The sequence below is a fragment of the Podarcis vaucheri genome, assembly GCF_965113315.1.
Source record: "Podarcis vaucheri genome assembly, chromosome: 1".
NCBI classification, from domain to species: Eukaryota; Metazoa; Chordata; class Lepidosauria; order Squamata; family Lacertidae; genus Podarcis; species Podarcis vaucheri.
This window is the reverse complement of record NC_138759.1, coordinates 84,971,964-84,991,305: the sequence shown is the minus strand read 5'-3', so window position 1 is coordinate 84,991,305 and position 19,342 is coordinate 84,971,964. Positions and strand designations below refer to the sequence as shown.

General features: G+C 44.6%; 1 protein-coding gene across 4 annotated transcripts; it reads right to left on the bottom strand.

Annotated features, from left to right (window-relative positions):
- Positions 1–762: 762 nt before the first annotated feature.
- SSRP1 (structure specific recognition protein 1) lies at positions 763–15,503 on the bottom strand. 4 transcript variants are annotated; one of them, XM_082216041.1, is made up of 17 exons: positions 15,340–15,503; positions 14,613–14,895; positions 13,004–13,189; positions 12,411–12,516; positions 12,042–12,232; positions 11,727–11,957; positions 9,920–10,023; positions 9,113–9,241; positions 8,764–8,985; positions 8,193–8,265; positions 7,452–7,593; positions 6,032–6,077; positions 4,367–4,487; positions 3,318–3,488; positions 2,575–2,666; positions 2,267–2,447; positions 763–1,280 (listed from the first exon to the last, which is right to left on the bottom strand). In XM_082216041.1, exons 2-17 carry the CDS (start codon positions 14,664–14,666, stop codon positions 1,212–1,214), a joined length of 2,118 nt encoding a protein of 705 aa, XP_082072167.1. In that variant the 5' UTR covers positions 14,667–14,895; positions 15,340–15,503; the 3' UTR covers positions 763–1,211. The 4 variants fall into 4 exon arrangements, with proteins under 4 accessions (XP_082072167.1, XP_082072169.1, XP_082072168.1 ...); XM_082216043.1 differs by having other exon boundaries at positions 15,284–15,473; XM_082216042.1 differs by having other exon boundaries at positions 15,275–15,355.
- Between the last annotated feature and the right edge of the window lie 3,839 nt (positions 15,504–19,342).

Here is a 19,342-nt window from a genome sequence, read left to right as displayed (position 1 = left end):
GATGCGTCATACTCAAAAGAGGCTGATGACTTCCATGGGTTGAGCCATTAGGTCCAATTTGATTTTAATTAGCCCCTTATCATTTTAATACTGCTCCTGAATTCCCAGAGAGCCACTTGTCGAGCAACATCCCTGCCAAGGAAACAGCCATTGGCAATCCATCCAAGGCCAGCTCAAGTCCACCTCTATTCCTTCTGTACACACACTCACATGGATACACGTCTCCATACTGGTTGATATAAGATGATCCAATAGAGGAAAGGGGGGAAAGGAAGCTGCCTGTAAGCTTCTTTTGTCTTTAAGGAAAAGCAAAGCACAGCAGCTCTCACATTTCTTTAAAGAGTGCCAGCAGTTATCCATCGGGACCAGACGCTGTCCCAAGTGTTAATGTTGGCGAGGTTCAAGGATGCTGTTATTGCTGATGGAATCTCAGGCACTGCCAGGTTTCATCTCTATTGACTGCTTGCCTACATTAGCCACATCCCATCAGGACGCAATGGCCCTTTAAATACAATTAGTGCAGCAGCTGCTAATGGAAGGTACTACAGTTAAGCCCCTTGGCCCAAAGCATAAGATGCAGCTCCTGTACAAAACTCTACATAAAGATCACTGGCGCAGGTTGCGCAAATATACATAGGTCTTTCCCTGCTGCTGCAGAAGAAATGGTTTGATTTGCTTTGACATACACCTCCATGCTGGAAGATGCTTTTCATTTGTCCGGGCTGTTGCAGGGTGGGGTGTCACACAAGAACAAGTCTCGTCCAAATTCACTTGATTTTTATTAAATCAGTTAGCCACGATAAACAAAAATGCAAAGAGAACCTTAAAAAAGAAAAACCGAAAGACATCAACTGAATCTGACCAGGGAAGCAACACAGTGCCCCCATCTTCCAGCTGTATGCCACATACCACTGAGCCCGCCATCTAACAGGACACAATGCATCTACAGCAACATGAAGGTAGAAAAGGGGCAGGGGTGATGGGCTTTCTCTGTCCTCTTTTAGCACAATCCATTCTCTCTGGACGGGACAACTGGCCCTGACTACAACCTGCAATACTGGGAGGGGGAACAACTGAAGCATTGTAGTGGTGCCAGCTCTCCATCCATCCTGCCTGGAACAATGTCCTCTTGGCCTCACCTCCACAAATAGAACCACCACAACACCTGCAAAAAGGGTGGGGAATCGGGGTGTTTGTGTGGGTGTTTCTTGCTAATCTGAACCAGATGCAGATTCTGCTGAGCTGGGTGGGGTGCTGGCGATCTCCTCCTCATCAGAATCCTAGAAAAGAAAGAGGCACAGGTATTGTTAAGAGCAAAGGAAAGATTCAAGATTAGCTGCATGCCTTAGAGTCTAAGCCAACAGAATCAGCGCCGGAAAGGGGAGCTGCTGGGTACCACTGGGACCAGATCAATTAAGCTTCAGCTGAACAGCCAACTGCAGTAAAAGCATACAATAAATGGAGCAAACAGGATGTTTAAGCTGCATGAAGATGGGGAAATCTAGAAAAGCCTGCAATGTGCTTTTATTTACTACGCTAGAAACACAGGAGTGTGTACAATGTAACAGGAATGAATATGGTTCAGCAAATGGCAGTAAAAGGACAGGAGAACATGGAGAAACCAGGGGAAAATAGAAATCATATGATATATTATTAAAGCCAATATTGTTCTCCAGCTTGAGCACTTATACATAACTGGCTTGGTATTCTTAAAAATAGCAAATTTCTAGTCTTCATGGTTGCAGAGCATAGTAAAGCAAACGCTTAGAAACCAAGGGGGCTTTAAGCAGGTCTTTGCAGTGGTGTGCCTTTTACCAACACCAGACGTCCGTGTTCTTCCCATGGCTCTCCACCTATCTTCCCTGCCTCAATATCTTTCCTGTTGTCCTTTCCTCCTGACACTGTCCTATAAGACTACACACCGTGAAAAATGTTCTTAGCTCTGAAATACAAATTCCATAAATACTTATTCGGCAAATTAAAACACATGAAGCAGTGCAATGTCTCAAGTGTGGAGACTAATGAAAGTAGGGAGATTATGGATTGCCATGTTCACGGTTAGAGGCACTCTACCATTTCTAGTGGCCACAAAAGGACCATCCTGTAACTTGTGGTGAAAACATCATGGGGGGGGGGATTGGTTGCTCTTCTGTAGCAAAAACTGGCAACAGGATTCCGACCTGAATGGAGCATGTTTTCCTTCCCCTCCTCCCTAGCTCACTGGCAGTGGCACTGCATTGCCACCACAGAGTGCATTGCCACTCACCTCCTTCTTGTCCTCGCCTGAGGAGCTATCATCACTGGAGACAAATTCCTTGCTCTTGAAACTCTCTCCAAGTTGTTTGGAAGGGCTCTTGCTCACAGACGATTTTGCAGATGCAGGTGTCTTCTTCTCTGGCTTGCCTTTCCCTGGCTTCTCTGGCTTTTTCTTCTTCTTGGATTTTTCCCTGTTCGTGTGAAGAAAGAGATAGGGTGCTGTAATGGCAGAAACCCTTTGGGGCAACAGAAGCACTATGGAGAAATGAGGAAGGGAGTCTGTTTTCTTCTTTGTGGGGGAGGGACGCAGCTACTCACTTCTTGGAGCTGTCCGACTTCCCTCCTTCATTGTAGTCCTTCATTGCCTTCTCGTAGTCCCTCTTGGCATCTTCAGCTTTGCGATCCCATTCCTTCATCCAAAAAGAGAAGGTTTTACTCACTACTCACGCAACCCACAAAAAGAACAACTCATGCACCATTTCTGCTAACACCAGGAGCATGTGTATCCCATGCAATAGAAACTGAAATCCAAAAACTCAAGGAATGCAGAGTCCTGAGGTTTTATTTTAAGCCCATCGTTCTTTTCCTTATGCCTGTGGGTCAAGGCTGAAATGGATTCAACTGAGGTTCAAAAACCCAGAGCTGGATTTAGTGACCAAGTGGAAATGCATAATCATCAGGATAAAACAGGATTTAACTGTCTTGGGACATTATGGAATTCCTGCTGGATCAGACCAAGAGTCAATTTGGTTTAGCAACCATTTCTCACAGCAGGAATTCCCTAATGTCCCAGGGTTTGAGGCAGGAATCCTTTCCAATCCTAGCCTGACACAACAGGGATTGAACCTCTGACCTTCTACGTGGAAAACATGTGGTCCACCACTGAACTACCACCCTTCCAAGACACTTCAGAGAACCTCCAGAAAGCAACAGCCCTCTCCCACTGTCTGCCCCCCCCCCCAGCAACTGGCATTCAGATGAACAAATCATAAACAACTCCCAAAGGTTACTGGCACACTTCCACATCCATAAAATGTTATCATTATCAACTCATCACCCACCTCTTTCTTCTCTTTGGACATTCCTTTCCAGAGTTCTCCGGCCTTCTTGGACACATCAGTGACACTCATGCCAGGACTATCTGCCCTGATCTTGTCACGGTTAGCATTGAGCCAGAGCATGTAAGCAGACAAAGGTCTCTTTGGGGCATTGGGGTCTTTCCCTTTCTTACCCTGTGGGAAAAGGGAGGGTGAGAAGAGAGAAAAATCACAACACTTCACCTCCAGGTAAAGGGAAGCCCTGCCTATTCCACAGATTCCGGAAAAATCCCTTCCAGTCTACCAAAGCCACCTGCATAAAGACCTCTAACTTGACTTTTGACTGTAGCCAATTGCCCTTCCAGCAATCTGCAGCTCTGTAAATTGCGACACACAGTTTTTGCTCCAAATCCTCTTCTACTGCCCCCTTTCCCCCTTATATTCCCAAGACTGGTTTTCATATTCACTGCACCACTAATAAGCATGGACCAACTTGGCCCCCAGTGCCATCCCTCAATTTCAAAGCCCATCCTGCCACAGCTCTCCCCTATGTGAGCAGATTCACAGGGGGAATGCCTGTTAACCTCTCTATGTAAGGAGAGATTTCGGCAGTGAACTCTCCTTAGGTACCCTCAATAGCTTTACTTAAGTCGATTAATATTTGAATGTGTTCAAGAGTTTTAAAACAGTTCTTGTTCCGGTCTCAGCTAACACAGGCGCAAGTTAACACTGCTGGTCCCGATTCAGTTCAAAATATGGTCCCTTGTCAATATATCAACTGCTGATTTGTCTGCTTGCTAGGTGTTTGGGCACCACTGGGATCGAGGAGCAGGTTCCCCTCTGTTTGGATGCCCTTTTGAATCAAGATGACAGAGTGCACCTTTCAAAACTGCACTGATTTGTTTGGTTTCTTAGGAACTCCCAAGCAATGCCCAGTGCAAGGCTGCTGATTTGTAACTGTGCACTTGTTTGCTTTCTCACAGGCACTTCCAGCTCTGACAGGAAGCACTCAAAGAAAGCCAGGAAGAGAGCGGCCTTGAATTCAACAATCTCCACATCCTGGTTGCTCTCACCTCAGATGGCTTCTTGCGAGGCTTGCGTTCTTTGACAATTTTGGCTTTTTTGGCAGGTTTCTTCTTCTCGTCGCTGTCTCCTTCGTTGCTTGACGAGCTGGCTGAGGCATTACTGTCAAACCTGTCACAAGGAAAAGACACCCAAAGAAAGAGGTGGGTTCACAGCTTCCTAAACCCACAAACAAATCCCAGTCACTTTTAAAATGAGAGCACACACTCAAGCTTGAGCAACAATATCCTCATCCTAAGTTTTTTTGTGCTTACCTCTCATGTGTCAGTTACACTACATCAGTGCAGTGTAGTGGTTAGAGTGCAGGACTAGAAATAGGGTAACTAGGGTTCAAATCCCCACTCAGCCTAGCCTACCAAAAAAGGGTTGCTGTGGGGATTAAATAAGGAGGGGGAGAACCATATTAAACAGCATCTCCAGCTCCTTACAGAAAAACTGGGAAATAAATGCAGCAAATAAATTAATAAGTCCCAAGAATGACTTGGATGCTGCAGGATCATTGAAATCAGTAACAAATATCATAAACAGATAGGTCTATATAGCCCGATTAGAATAAACAACTTATAAAATGTAGAAACACTGGAAGCCCTACCACGACTGCTAAAAATTGTTAGATATATAGGATTTCAATAAGCCGCTGCATAGACTTGTCAGAAACTATTCTAGCAAGAGCGCACAAAGCAGCAGGTATCAATTGACTGTTAACCATTGCATGCAAACATCAAAAGCAATTGCCTTTTATACCCTTCATCTGTCTAACCTGCCCCAATGTTCATACTTCAAAGACCAACCAGACAAGCCTTTTAAGTAAGCTGACGTTCTCAAAGCATTTGAAATAGAATGGGTCCATTGTCATGACTGCCCACCCTGCAAGATGCTCTCCAACAGCTTAAGTGAAAGCACGCCCAGATTACTAGCTCCCAACGTTTTCTTGAATATTCAACCCTGTGTACAATTTTAGACTGATGAAAGGACAGCATATTTCACAGACGAAGATAAAAAGCACAAGACTGTCAAAGTGAGTCGCAAAGTGTTGCCTTAAATTTAGGACTCAGATTTCCCCACTCATTTTGATAACCAGTGGTTGCACCCAGTAATGCTGCTATACGAGAGGAACAGGCCTCCACTAATGCAGTGGGACTTCCCCTCCTCCTTGCAGCTCTGACTGTACACCGTCACAATCGCTCAAGAGGCTTTGGAGACCATCCTGAGGAGATCTGGGTGGGCTGACAGGAGACAGAGAAAAGAAAGCACGCCACCCCTGCAAAAGTGGAAACCTGCTCATGCGGCATGAACTACAACCCCCATTTCCTACTCCCCAAATGGATCCTCACAACATTATAACAAACTGTTCTTCTTCCCATTTCACCCTACTATTGTCATCACTCCAATACAGATGATCCAACTTTCTTCTGTTGGAAGTCTCCTAATCATGTGTTTTGCCTGCTTCCATACGGTCATATTGAAAACCCGCAGAGACCTGGTCACAGTTCCAGATGCTATTGCATCCTTCAGTGTTACGCTGGCCCCTTCCAAGCACACAGCTTCCTCCAGTAATTATTAAAATATTAATATCATGCCTTTTGATTCCTAACAGAGCCCTCAATGCAGCATTCAACAACACTATCTCCAGCAGGCTGAAGCATTTTACTTACTCTTCTGCCACATCCTCTTCCTCCTCCATAGGATTGAATGATTCATCTGGAAAAAGAAAATCTCTGTTTTTAAACCACACTGATGAGAATGAAATGTAAGGCATGAAAAAGCAAACAGGAATGGATTTGGCCACAAACCAAAGACAGAATAGGCCAATCTCTGTATCTCCAGGCTGCAGAAAAGCTATTTATTCATTTACTTATTTCATATTTAAATAGCTAACAAAAGAAATGCATAAAATAAGCCTTTTTGCAGACATTGTATCAATTATGCTATTGAATCCAAAAGTTGCAATGCTCATGTTACTGAAATGAAAAAACTAAGCAATTATGCTAAAGTGTCTGGATTCAAAATCAGCAAATCCAAATCAGAAATAACATAAATGGACATTTCTCCATCTGACCAATCAATCATTCAAAAACAGATAGGTTTTTAAATCTGCTATAAGGAAGTAAAATATTTGGGAGCCCAGGTAACAAAAAAACCTGTCAGCTCTAAAGAAAGAAACTTTACACCATTACTTTTACAAGTACGATGGGATCTTAGATCTTGGGAAAACTTACATTTAGCATGGTCAGGACGCATAACCATCTTTACAGCAGCTATCCTTCTGAAATTTTTGTTTCTCTTTCAAGTGCTGATAATTATGATTACACCCAAACAATTTAAAATTTGGCAGTGCTCAATGAACAAGTTCATACACGAAGGGGAAAAGTGCAACTAGGCTCCAGAACTATGTATGGAAATGTTCAAAGCAGCAGATTTGGAATCCCACACCTTCAAACTTCTAACAAGGCCTTTCAACTAAAACATTTGATGTCACTGATGAACAGTCAAAAGAGCAAACCATGGGCAGATATAGAAATAAGCTTGACATACAACAAAACAAGTGAAATGTCTCCTGCACTAGCAGTATTTGGCTTATGATCCCACCCGCTCAAAATTACCCTAATGTTGATCTCTTAGCCTTTCTATTGACAGCTGCCTGTATGGAGATAGTCAGATACTGGAAAATTGATGTTGGGCTTAACAAGTATAGTCCATAGCATTGGCTTAGATATTGGCATGTCAAGTCGAAGCGGCAAAGGGCAGACACTATCCACATTCCTTTTCTAATGTATGGCAAATGCTTCTTGAAAACATAAATTGTTGAGACCATGGCAGAAATCTATCAAACATTCTTGGGGAAATGTGGCATGATCTTTTAGCGTAATCAAACACAACTTTATTATATAACATGACAAAAGTTTGAAATACGATCAGTACAAGTTATTTGTTGTTTACTGTTGTAACAACAGTTTTCTCAAAATGTATCTTCTGTGCCATGAAAAATAAATATAAACATATTTTTAAAAAGTTATATACTGTTCAATTATTAAAAAAACCAAACCCAAAAGAAATTTTCAAAAAATGGCTTACCCGTCTCCTCCCCAGAGTCTTCACTGCTGTCATTTGCATGCTCCTCACGAATTTTGCCCTCCTCCTTCATACGCTCCAAGTAAGCATCATGTGAGTCCTCATCTGAACCAGCATAATCATCATAGGGCACACTCTTCATGCCCTAGAAACAGAAACAAAGCATTCCATGGAAGCTTTCAAACTCCAGTATTTGAGCAGACACTCTCTCTCAACACTTTCCACACCCAAAACATGCAGAGATTCTAAAACCACAACTCCCAGCATGCTTTTGAGCACACATACTGTATGGAAAAGGCTTCTGTTTTAAACACACACACACACACACACACACACAGCAGATTCCTCAAGAACTGAATGCATGCTGTCTCCTGGGTCTGCTAGAACACACCTTCTCTCCTCAGAGGAAGGGAAGAACCATGCTAGTAAGGTGGATTAGGTGGAAGCCACTTCTTGAGCAGAGCAGGCTGCTGCCCCTTGCCTGTGGTTCATGCAAGGTTATACTATGGTGATTAGGAATGTTCACCACAGCCATGCAGAGGAGACCTGAACCAAGAGGAGGAGGAAGAGGAGGGGACAATCGCACAGACCTTTTTCTTCTACAAGGAGAGAACAGAAATTGAGAAGGGAGAAAGCTCCGGAGAGACAGAGAACCCCCACCCTTCCCCAGTAGATCAGGATCAGGACCAGACAGTAGTTGCCTTTCCCTGTCCTCTCTCTTGCCCACCCTCTTGTAACAGGTACCTCCTTCAGTCCTCGGTTCTTGATGTTCAACTTCTTGGTATTCACAAAGTCAAATAGTTTGCCATATTCTTCTCTGCAAGGAAGAGAAGCCATAGACACAATCATCTCGCACAAGGCTAATACTCACTTGCCTGTGACAAAACTTCACAGAACAGCAGTGAATCAGTTGCTGCCAGGGAAAATAGACCCTATATTGTGAGGGCAAAGAGGGGAACTGGAGAACGGAATATTGTTTTTTTAGGACCTACTTTAGTTTTATGGTTTTAAATTGTTTTGAATATTGTTTTTAACGCTGTAACCTGCCCTGGGACCTTAAGAGTGAAAGGCAGGTAACAAATTAATAAATAAGAATATATGCATGATGCAGCTATTAAAATGAAAACATTATAGGTCACACATATGCAAGCAGCATAAAGAACTGTCTTTCAGAATGGGAAGGGCTCAAGGGCAGTGGCAATTCTGCCCCTTTCCACCACAATGGAAAATATTATACAGCTATAGAGGTGGCGGAGATCAAAAGCTGGTGAGCACACTTGTGTCTCTATGGTTCTGCTACAATCCATTCACTCACCTCTCTATGCTGCTGAAAGTGTATTGCATTCCCTGCTTGGTTTCTATTTCGAAGTCGAAGGAGCGTGTGGTTGTGGTCCCACGGGCAAAGTTCACAAAAGAAATCTCGTCAAAGCGAACATGAACGGGTGGCTTGTGCACGTAGATGAAGCCACGCTCTAAAGGGTACAGGAGGCCCGAACTAGCCTTATAGGAACAAGTGATGCACTGTGCCCCGGAATGCCTGTAATAGGGAAATAAGAGCCATGCTCAATTTTGGCCATACCTTTCTCATTCATACCCTGGTCAAATCAATGACAGCCAATGAATGGTTCACAATTCCTCTAACCCAGCATGGAGGCATTTCTCACCCCTGGAAGTTGCCAGGCACAGTGATCTTCCGGTTGACAAGAGCTTTCATGACACGACTGACCATCTCATACAGGGAGCCAGACATATTCTTGGTGAGCCGACCCTCAAAGCGCTTCTCTACCTCATCCCTGTTGAGAGAGAGAGACAGAATAGAAGTTAAGAAAGTGCCAGACTCAAGCGGCTGTTGAAAGATGTTTTAAATACTAAGTGTGCATGCTTATGTATGTACAGTTGACTCACAACTCATGCACATTTAACTTGAGGGATCACAGCTTTATGCTGAAAAAGCACAGTCAGCAATTCCACCTGCCATTGCATTCACTCTGGGAGAGCATTCTGAGGTCCAGGGACAGTCTGCAGTAAATGCTGCACTGTGCCTTTTATAGTTTCTACCTTCCCTGGACATAGCTCCCACATAAGCAGAGAGTCGCCTGTGTGTGGGTGTGCACAGGCATATATGTGCACATGGGGGTCGGGGTTGAGAAAGGTAATAATAGGGAGCAGGTGGAGACTAGAACTAGCAGTCATAAAGTTAGAATGTTGCACTGGAAACTCCAAGGTCTCCTTGTGCAAGCCAGTCTCGTTCTCGTTCTCTCCCTCTCCATACAAACACACAGAACAAGTTTGACAGAAATGGAAATGCAAGAGACTCCAAAGATTACTACAACACCAATTAATTGCAGCAGTCTGTGCAACTGGGACAAAAAAACACTTGGGCATGACAGGTAGAGTCAAGCTTAGAAAGCATCTAGGGGAAGCAAACACAGATAGACTGTAAGGAATACAATATTGTGAATGGTACGCACTCATTCATGTTGAGGGTCAAGGAGATGTCCTCATCCTTTGAGAAGAGTAGGATAAGAAAGTGGTAACGTGTTTGGCCTTGCTTTATAGGAGGATCTAAGCTGATCTGGAAGGAAGCAGAAATAATCTTCACCTTCAGCAGGAGCCCTGATCCGAAAGCACCATTCCCATGCAGCCTAACCCCCACACACCACGCTGATATCACATGCATCTCCCTTACATAGAGACAACCTACCCATTACAAAGCCCTTTCCCCTTGATTTAAGACAGCAACAGAAATCCAGATTTAATCCTAGACAGCAGCAGTCTCTACAGACTCAACTAGGAGAATAAAAATTTGCACTTCTTTTCAGGAATCTTCAGGTTCAGACTGCTGCATCAAACTGAGTATATTTCTCACACACACCCTTTCAGAAATGTTAAGAGACATTATAGTCTTTTTTATTTTTTTTAAAAACACAACCATGCAGAATGTCACTATGTAGCCTTCTCCAAAATAGCATGGTCTAGCTTTAGATATGACCACTCCCCTAGAACTGCAGATGCTCACAGGTAAGCAGACAAGGGCCAAACCTCCCCAGGCTGTATATGCAGTTGCTCTGCTTGCAATAACATGTCAGACATTGGCAATGCCATGCCAGACTGGACATGCAAGCTCTGACTTCCTTCTGCCTTAAAGGCCAATGGCCTTCTCTTTTTTGTACTTTTATTTGTTTATTAAAGATTTTGTTGATTTACAAAAGTGTGTGCACTGTCTCTCTATCATATTTTTTTCCCCCATGTAACATTTTTACAAATCAGTTTCATTTGTTGAGACATTAAGGCCAATGGCCTTATAAGCAACAAATAACTTGGCCAGATGTGCAGTCTGGCATAGCAGGTGCCACAAGACCACCTTGCTGCTTTCTAAGAAAAAATTATGTGCTTTATCTCCATCTGATAGGAAGAGATTATTATGTGCAAGTTAGCTATGCAACACTGAGGGATTAGCTCTTGCATCTCTATCCACACCTGCTGCAGTTAGAAGGAACAAGATAGCCCTAAGGCCCGACACCTTAACACAGTGCTGAAACAACAGGCCAGCTCCCCTTATGCCCGGAACGCTTGCAGGGAGGGAACCAAGGCAGAGCAGAAGAATAGGAAGGATACATAACAATCCCTGAAATTTTATCTGAGACACTGTGTACTGAGTAGAAAGACACCTGGATTCTTCTCCCCAGAGTGCAACATAAGACTGATAATTTGCTTTGTTTCTGGTTTTTTAATTAGTAACAAGAACTTATTTATTTTTATTTCATAAAAGGTATACATCATTTGATTGCAAAATACCTCCAAGTGATTTACAAAAAGATAAAACAAGAAAATCAAGAAAAAAATCACAACCATATTTTTTAAAAACTTAAAATACTAATTTTCAAAGCACCAGGATAGGTTTGTGTAAGCAAGAATGTTTTTAGCAGGCGCCCAAAAAAGAAGGTGCCTGTTTGATCTCAATAGGCATGAAGTTCAGAAGCGCAGGTGCTGCCACACTAAACAATCAAGTTCTTACAAATCTGGAACAGGTATTATGTGGCCCCCACAGTAGTGCCAATTCCACCGATCAAAGCAGTTGAGTGGGTGCATGTGGGAGTAAAGAAATCTCTTACGTTAACTGGTCCCAAGTTTTCAAGGGATGAAAGGCCCTGGCTTCTCTCGTAAAGCACAAAGGGGAGAAGGAAGAGAACCTATGAATGGAGCCTACTGCATGAAGTAACCATCATTCTTACTCCTGACAGGCAACCCCTTCCCCCCAATTCCACTGCTGCTTACCACGAAGAACATCTGGCGTTGATCTTTATGGGGCAGCAGAAAAAGCCGCAGAACGGTGGTGTAGGGGATCTTGTAGTCAAATGTCTTGCCATGGAGGTGCAGGAAGGTAGGGTAGATGCGGATGTCATATCGACCACGAGGTGTCAAGCACTGCAGCTCTCGGAAGATGCAGATGGCATCTCCGGTGGCCTGGATGACGTCTGCCTTGGATAATACATTCTGGGCAAATGCCTGCAGTAAAGAGTGGAATGAAGTTTTTATCAACTAATGCTCTCTCTCCCACCCCAAAATCATCTCTACTCAGTTCTCACTCACCTCCACAGGATCCACGCCATCCTCCTGAGTGGGTGGCACGTAGAAGCGCACCTCCATAAGCGACACTTCAGTGTCGTCATTCTGGTGGAACTCCAACGTCACTTCATTCTTGCCAGTTGTACACTGGGAGACATTACTGAGTGGGATCTCAAAAACTGGCTGCTCACCAATGTCAAAAGAGAGAAGCTGCCCTGCAAAAGACCAACAAGGTATCTTCCAAGAGAAAATAATAATACATTCTCAGTCACTCTCCAACCCAAAGTAAAACAAAAACAACCTTCTCCATTCTTTTCTCTTAGCTCTGTTTTCGAGACACAGTGTGCTAATTTCCCTTGGGGTTGGGGTACCACCCACCACACCCAAACATACCTCCAAACTTCACTGTCCCCCAGTTCCACCCCTTCACACACAAGTCTTTTTCAGCAAGGTCTAAGTGAAAGTGTGTCTTGAAGAAATCTGAGAGTTTGTCAAATTCCTATGGAAGGAAAATGCATAATCAGGGAACAGTCAGTTAATGCACTAGTAAGGCAGCGGTATAGAGTAGCCATTTGCTGTGAATAGCTTTCTGCACCTTGGAAATTAAAATAAGCTACATATCAGAGGCCAGAGCAAAATTATGTCAATACTAACAAGTATTTTTTATATAAGCTAAGAGTTAAGAATTGCATGCTAGAAGAGATGCATGAAACTAGAAATCCCATTGTAGAACCGACATCTCCTTTATAACAGCCTGCAACTAAAGCAATACACAACCATAAGGCTAGAGGGAAAAGGCACTTTTGCAAGACCAAACTGGATATGCAAACTGGTGGAATTTCAGGCAAAAATAAACACCCAATGGCAGATGCTGCACAATATCATCCATAATACAAAAAACCGCTCACCCCACCAAGTCCTGAAGACCTGCTGAGGGCTGTACTGTATCATGCTCAGAAGCAAACTCATTCCAAAAAGAACCTTACCGTCTCTCTGAACCCATCATATTTGTAGACGTGACCGTTCTTTGTCAGGAGTTTGAGACCATGTCCCAGGGCCACTCGTCGCCAGATGCCCTCTGCCAACTCTGATGCCTGAATATTGTCCACTTTTCCTGTTTTACTGTTCTTGAAAATCACACCTTGACGGTTCAGTCGCAGGCGGCCATCATTCTGACCCACAAGAGACAGAAGGTTAGCAGGTGCTTTAGCTCCGTGGCCTCTCAAAAGCTTGATAGGCTCTTCTCCTAAAACAACTCCATTTATTCCTTAAACTGCCACCAAAACCCCTTTTAAAATACTATTTAGAACAAGTTGGACAAGACATATGATGTGGTGTTTATGGCAACTATCCAACAACTACAATAATTCCTTCCACTATAATTGTTTTCTCCCCAAACATTTGGAATGGGACTCAAACCACTCAGTAAAGCAGCAGTGGGGAACCTCCAACCCAGAGACCTAATTAGGTTACCAGACCTCCCCATTTTGCCTGCAAGCCACACCCACCTGTCTTACACCTGATGTGCTATATGCTATCAGGGATAGAGAAGGTCAAAATGTGGCTGGTCCAAAAGTGGGGTTGCAGTGTGCTTTCTAAGCACTTTGCTAAGTGATTTGCCTTGGCCCACAGTCGATTTCTAACCATATAGGGAAACACCAGTGACTTGATGTTGCTGTGATGTCAAGTGACTGACAGGTGAGTATCCCCCCCCCACCATCTGTCAAACTTTGCTTTGGCAGCGAGAGGAATATGGAGCCAACCTAGTGGCCAGATCTAGTTTTCTGCTTCTACAGTAAAGTGCCCAGACATCTGTTTTCTTAAAAAAGACAATGTTTACAGCACAAACCTAACCATATTTGCTAAGAAGTAAAGCCCTATTTATTTAAGTAGGTGTTACTTCCTTAGAAGTCAGCCTCAGAACCTTGCTTCATATTCAGTTTTAAATTAAGCAAATATTTGTGGCTAGGAATCACATTTATATAGATCTATAGACTCTAGCTCACAAAATCTTACACCATAATATATTTGTTAGTCTTTCAGTTTGCCACAAGAGTCTTTGTTGTTTTGCATCCAGAAATAATCCCAAGTGATATCCAACCAGCCTGCCAAGTAATCCCCCCAGTGGCATTAACAATGCTGAATAATAAAAAGGCTTTAAGGCACGTTTCATACCCAGCTGAAGTCTCAAGATGCATTTTAGTGAGTAAAGAATTTGCCACCCAAAAAAGTTATTTCTCCACAATCCTCAGGAGCCCAAAGCAAAAATGTGGGCTTCATCACTCTTGAAACATTTGTTCACTGACCTAAATAATGTATTCTCATAGGCCCTCCTGCCATTATGTTTAAAGTATTAACCTCAGCGAACCCTTAAGGGACAGAGCAATATTATTTTTTACTCCCCTTTAAAAGATGGCATACCAGAACACCACAGATCATACAACAAACTTGTGGCAAAGCACTAGGTTTCTAAAGTGGCGAGGTGACATCCCATCCAACAGGTCAACCTTCCTCCAAACATACTGCTTGTTCCTCACATAGCACCATATGTTACTTTCCTCCTTTCAGGCTACCACCACCACCCCATTAACTCACCATCGATCCCTTCACTTCTTGGTATATTTCATTGAATTCCAATGTATCCGCCATGTTGACAGCACCTCCAAGCCCCTCACCCCACTATGGCAGGGGTTGAGGCCACACCAGCAAAAAAGTGCCGAGCTGTTCTTGGGGAAAAGTTTTGCAGGGAACCAAGCAGGGAGAAGACAAGACGCCTTAGTCCTTCCTGGAACTTGGGATCTCCTCCATCTAGTTCTAACAGAAGCAAAGGGAACACGAAGGCACAGGGGAATAGAAAACACTTGTGGGGAGGCGAAACCTGGGGAGAAAGCAGAAAATGTTTTGTTTATACATGGGAGACGGGAAGAAGACGACGACTTCTAGCAAGCTGCCTTTGGCCAACTGGGGTAAAAACCACCCCTGCCTCACAATGCCTACTAGGAAGTACACACACCAAACCCCGCACCCAGGAGCCCCCGACCCACAAGATGCTCAGCGCCGCCACAGCGCAACACGCACGTTGTCTATTTGCGGGAGCCAAAACTCGCCTCCTTACGGAGCAGCAACAGCGCACACCAGCCGCCTACTCCTGCTGCTACCACTACTACTACCGCAGTTTCCCATACCAACCGCGCTTAAACCGAAGACAATTGCCCCCCAGCCCTGGCACGCCCGGCTTTGAATCCCCCCCACCTCACCAGACGCACTTTCCCGCCTGCGCAACACGAGTCACATCCTCTCCCCTCCTCTCCAGAAAGCTCACCTCACTTCCTCCTTCCGGGGCCGTTGGCTTTCGGTCCCACAGTCGCTTAGTGTTCTCTTGCCTCTCCGGTTTGAAAAAGAAAGAAAATGGAAGAAGGCGCCACGACTCTCTACGGAGGCCGTGGGACGCCGCTCTATCGCGCAGCGCCTCTATGGTGGGACTGCTCGGAAGAGAGTGCCGGAAGCGCGCTCCGTTGTAGACCGGAAGTGCCCGCGGGGGAATCTTGTTTGAGGAGACGTTTGCCTTCCAGTCTGGAGTAGTGGGGGTTTTTTGTGGGCATGGAGAGAGGGCCGGTCTTTCCTCCCTCCTACCACGTCTCTATGGGCTTCCCATCCTGGGAGCGAGGCGCGGCTCCTGTGAGGAGCGGCAGTGTGACTCTCTTGATTGGTTAACGCGGGACTAGGATGGGACTCTAGAGCGGGTGTGTGGGGCTGCCTGTTCAGTATTGCTTTTGCCTCCTCTTGATTCCTAAATCCAAGTCGTTTATAAAGGCATTGAACAGTAGGGCCAGGACAGAACCCTGTGGCACCTCGCTTTTTTCCAGGATGATGAGGAACCATTAGTGGTCACTCTGGGTTCAGTCAGGCAACCAGCTACATACCCACCTAACAGTTACCTCGTCCAGCCCACATTTTACCAGAGTCTCCACAAAAATTGGGGGGGGGGGACGACTTTGTCAAAAGCCTCACTGAAATCAAGGTACACTACATCCATAGCCTTCCCTGATCCACCATGCTTGTACTGTAACTCTATCCAAAAAGAAATGAGATTGCATGATTTGTTTTTGAGAAACCCATGCTGGGTGTTTGTATTCACAGCATCATTTTCTAAGTGCTCACAGACTTAAATTATCTGTTCTAGGAGTTTTCCTGGTACAGTCATACCTCGTGTTACGTTTGCTTCATGATACTTTTTTCAGGTTGCGTCCCGCAGATGCACAAAATGACGTCACACACATGCGCATAAGCTGCGAATCGCAACCCACACATGCTCAGATGTGCAGCTGCGGGTTGCGTTCTGCTCATTTTGCAAACGGGGCTCCGGAACGGATCCCGTTCGCAACCAGGGGTACCACTGTACAGTATTGACTTCAAGCTGACCTGGGTCTTCTTTTTTCCATTTTCTGAAGAGGGGGGCAACATTTCCCTGCCTCTAGCCTGCAGGAACCTCACCTGTTCTCCAAGAATTCCCAAACATAGACTCAGGCTCTGAGATTACATCCACAAGCTGCTTTAGTACCCTTGGGTGCAGCTCATCGGGCCCTGGAGATTTGAATTCATTTAAAGTAGCTAGGTGTTCCCTTACCACCTGTTTTCCTGTCTTGGGCTGCAGCTCCTTCCTTGCATTATTTATTCTGTTAGCACCAGGTTGGGCACTGCTTTCCTTTTTGGGTGAAGACAGAGGCAAAGTAGGCACCTCTCTCTGATCCCAGTAAGAGTTATTTGCTTCAAAAATTATTGCTGTTCCAAAGTTCACAGCAAGTCCAGCAGCTTCTAAAGTCCTTGCAGTTCTTCACAAAGTGTTCCACTTCCTTACACAATTCTACATAATTCTAATCAGTCTTTGCTGCTTAGATCTCCCACACTTTTCTGGCCAGCACTGAACGCTATAGCTTTTGCTCTTTATCCACACGGGAGCTACCTACAAATTCCTCCCAGCAACAAAGATAGGACGGTCACCAAACAATTGCATTGTGGGGAATGACTCAGCATTTCCAACTCATGTGCAATTAACCCATTGAACACTTTCTTTAACATATAAATCACTTTTTCTTTACCTGTCTAGCTGAGTCCCATCACTCAGATGAAAGGGTGTGTCACATGGGGCTATACCCCTTTGGCCACAGTGGGCCAAGGACATTTTGCTGCTAGAGACAAAGCAAAATCCCATCCCTCATCCACAGCCCACCCTCTGCTGCGCACGTGCCACACACCACTCACACATGCCACTGTCCAGGGGTGGGGGGAGTAAAAGGAGTCCAGAGAGGGACAACTGTCTCACCTTGCCTCACTGGAGGGCCTGTCCTGTCTCTGGTCTTATATCGCACACACCTGGAACTCACAAAGCGTTTGACAGTGGAATGAACCCCCTGTGAAGGTGATGGAGTCTTCTTCCTTGGAGATTTTTAAGATGATTTTTAAGAAGTTGGATGGCCATTTGTCATGGATGGTTTAGTTAAGATTCCTGCATTGCAGGGGGTTGGACTAGATGACCCTTGGGAACCCTTCCAACTCTAGATTCGTAGAATCATAGAATTGCAGAATATCACTTAAGCAATGTAACGAACAATAAATAATTTGAAGAGCTGAAACTACAAGGCTTTTTGCATATAAGGCTCCATTCAAAGTCTTTCTGTAGCTCAGTAATAGTTGCTTTTAACCTTTTCTGACCCTGAACCTACCTTTTAATCTCAGCCTGCAACTTGAGTATTGGTTTTAGTTTTTAAAAACTGTATATATCACCTTTCCTCTTTCCTCTCAGGCAAAATTCCCATACTGTGTGCCACAAGAGAAATGGGAGTGTGCTGTGAGAAACAGACAATTAAAGGCTGTACAAGTCAGTGCTCTGGACTTGCTATCTTCCTACTGGGGAGGTAACATCCAGAACACTAACTTGTGTAGAAACCCGGGGGGCAGGGGTTGCCATGGTTATTTTGTTCACTCTTAAGAACAAATCTTCTCAGGCACAATAGTCAAGTGATGTTGTTGGAGGCCAACTCCCATCTGCCGCAGCCAGTATGGCCAATGGTAAGGGATGATGGGAGTGTTGGGCATATATGCCATGGAAGCTCAGTCAAGCAGTTAAGCTCACCACAGAAAACAGCTCTTTAGCAGACATGTCTTTACCGGTCCAACACCAACACACACACACACAATTTACAGATGTTACAAGTAGTCTTCGCTCTATCTCTCTGAGCCCAGAGAGGGGTCTTTGCTTCAAAGTCCTTGCTGTGTTAAGGTCCACAGCCAAGTCCTTAGTCCAGTTGTTTTCAAAGTTCTACAGTCTTTCAAAAACTGTTAATACTACTAAAAATAAAAAATGTATTTATACCCCACCCTCCCCGGCCAGAGCCGGGCTCAGGGCTGCTAACACCAGTAAAATTACAATAAAAACATAATGGGGGGGGGGACAATTTAAAATACAGGTTAAAATACAATTTAAAATGTAGCCTCATTTTAAAAGTAGCCCATAGATCTAAACCATAAGGGGAGGGAAACATAAAGGTCAGACTGAGTCCAAACCAAAGGCCAGACGGAACAGCTCTATCTTGCAGGCCCTGTGGAAAGATGTCAAATCCCGCAGGGCCCTAGTCTCTTGTGACAGAGTGTTCCACCAAGTCGGGGCCAGTACTGAAAAGTCCCTGGCCCTAGCTGAGACCAGTTCCAATTTTTCTTCTTCAAACTGCTTCACACTGTCTCAGGCAAATTCTCCTACTGTCCCTACTGTCCCACAAAACAAATGCCGTAAACTGGACCCCTGGACCCAGCCTGATATGCTTCTTTTATTCGGCTACTGAGCTTTGGTAAGTGAACTTGAATTGTGCGTCTTGAGACAGATAGCCCAAAGGAATAACCAGGAACTTTCTTTTGCTGTTGCTCACACTGTCATGGATTTGGGACTAGGATCCCTCTGTTTTCAAAGCAGGCAGCATCTTGTCAGAATGATTTCCCATTTTCCAATGTCGTCTCAGGAGGGGAATATTATTCAGCTTTCCCCTCCCCCTCTCCTTCCTTCCCCTTTGACTGATGTGGCGAAGGTCTGACACAGCAGGGGCACTATCTGTAGAGCTGGAACACCACTCAGAGGAAATGCAGCAATTGCAGATTCATTATTTAATGCTCAGATCTCTTCCATCTAGGCACTCGCTAGAATCCAATTTGTAATTGATGAGCTGGAAAGCCCCACCTTTCTCTGACTGCATCACCGGGTGTTGGGTAGGGGTGGGGGTGGGGAAAGAGATCTTATAAAAAGGGGTCCCAGCGTCTCAAGCATGCCCAGAGTA

Bases quoted from the DNA above. Each gene is read 5' to 3' on its own strand.
- SSRP1 (XM_082216041.1), bottom strand. From the start codon at position 14,666: ATGGCGGATACATTGGAATTCAATGAAATATACCAAGAAGTGAAGGGA. The intron at 12,517-13,003 runs GTAAGGTTCTTT...TTCCTTCCATAG, and splicing joins ATGATGGGTTCAGAGAGACG to GAATTTGACAAACTCTCAGA. The intron at 8,986-9,112 runs GTGAGAAATGCC...TCCCTATTACAG, and splicing joins GTGCCTGGCAACTTCCAGGG to GCATTCCGGGGCACAGTGCA.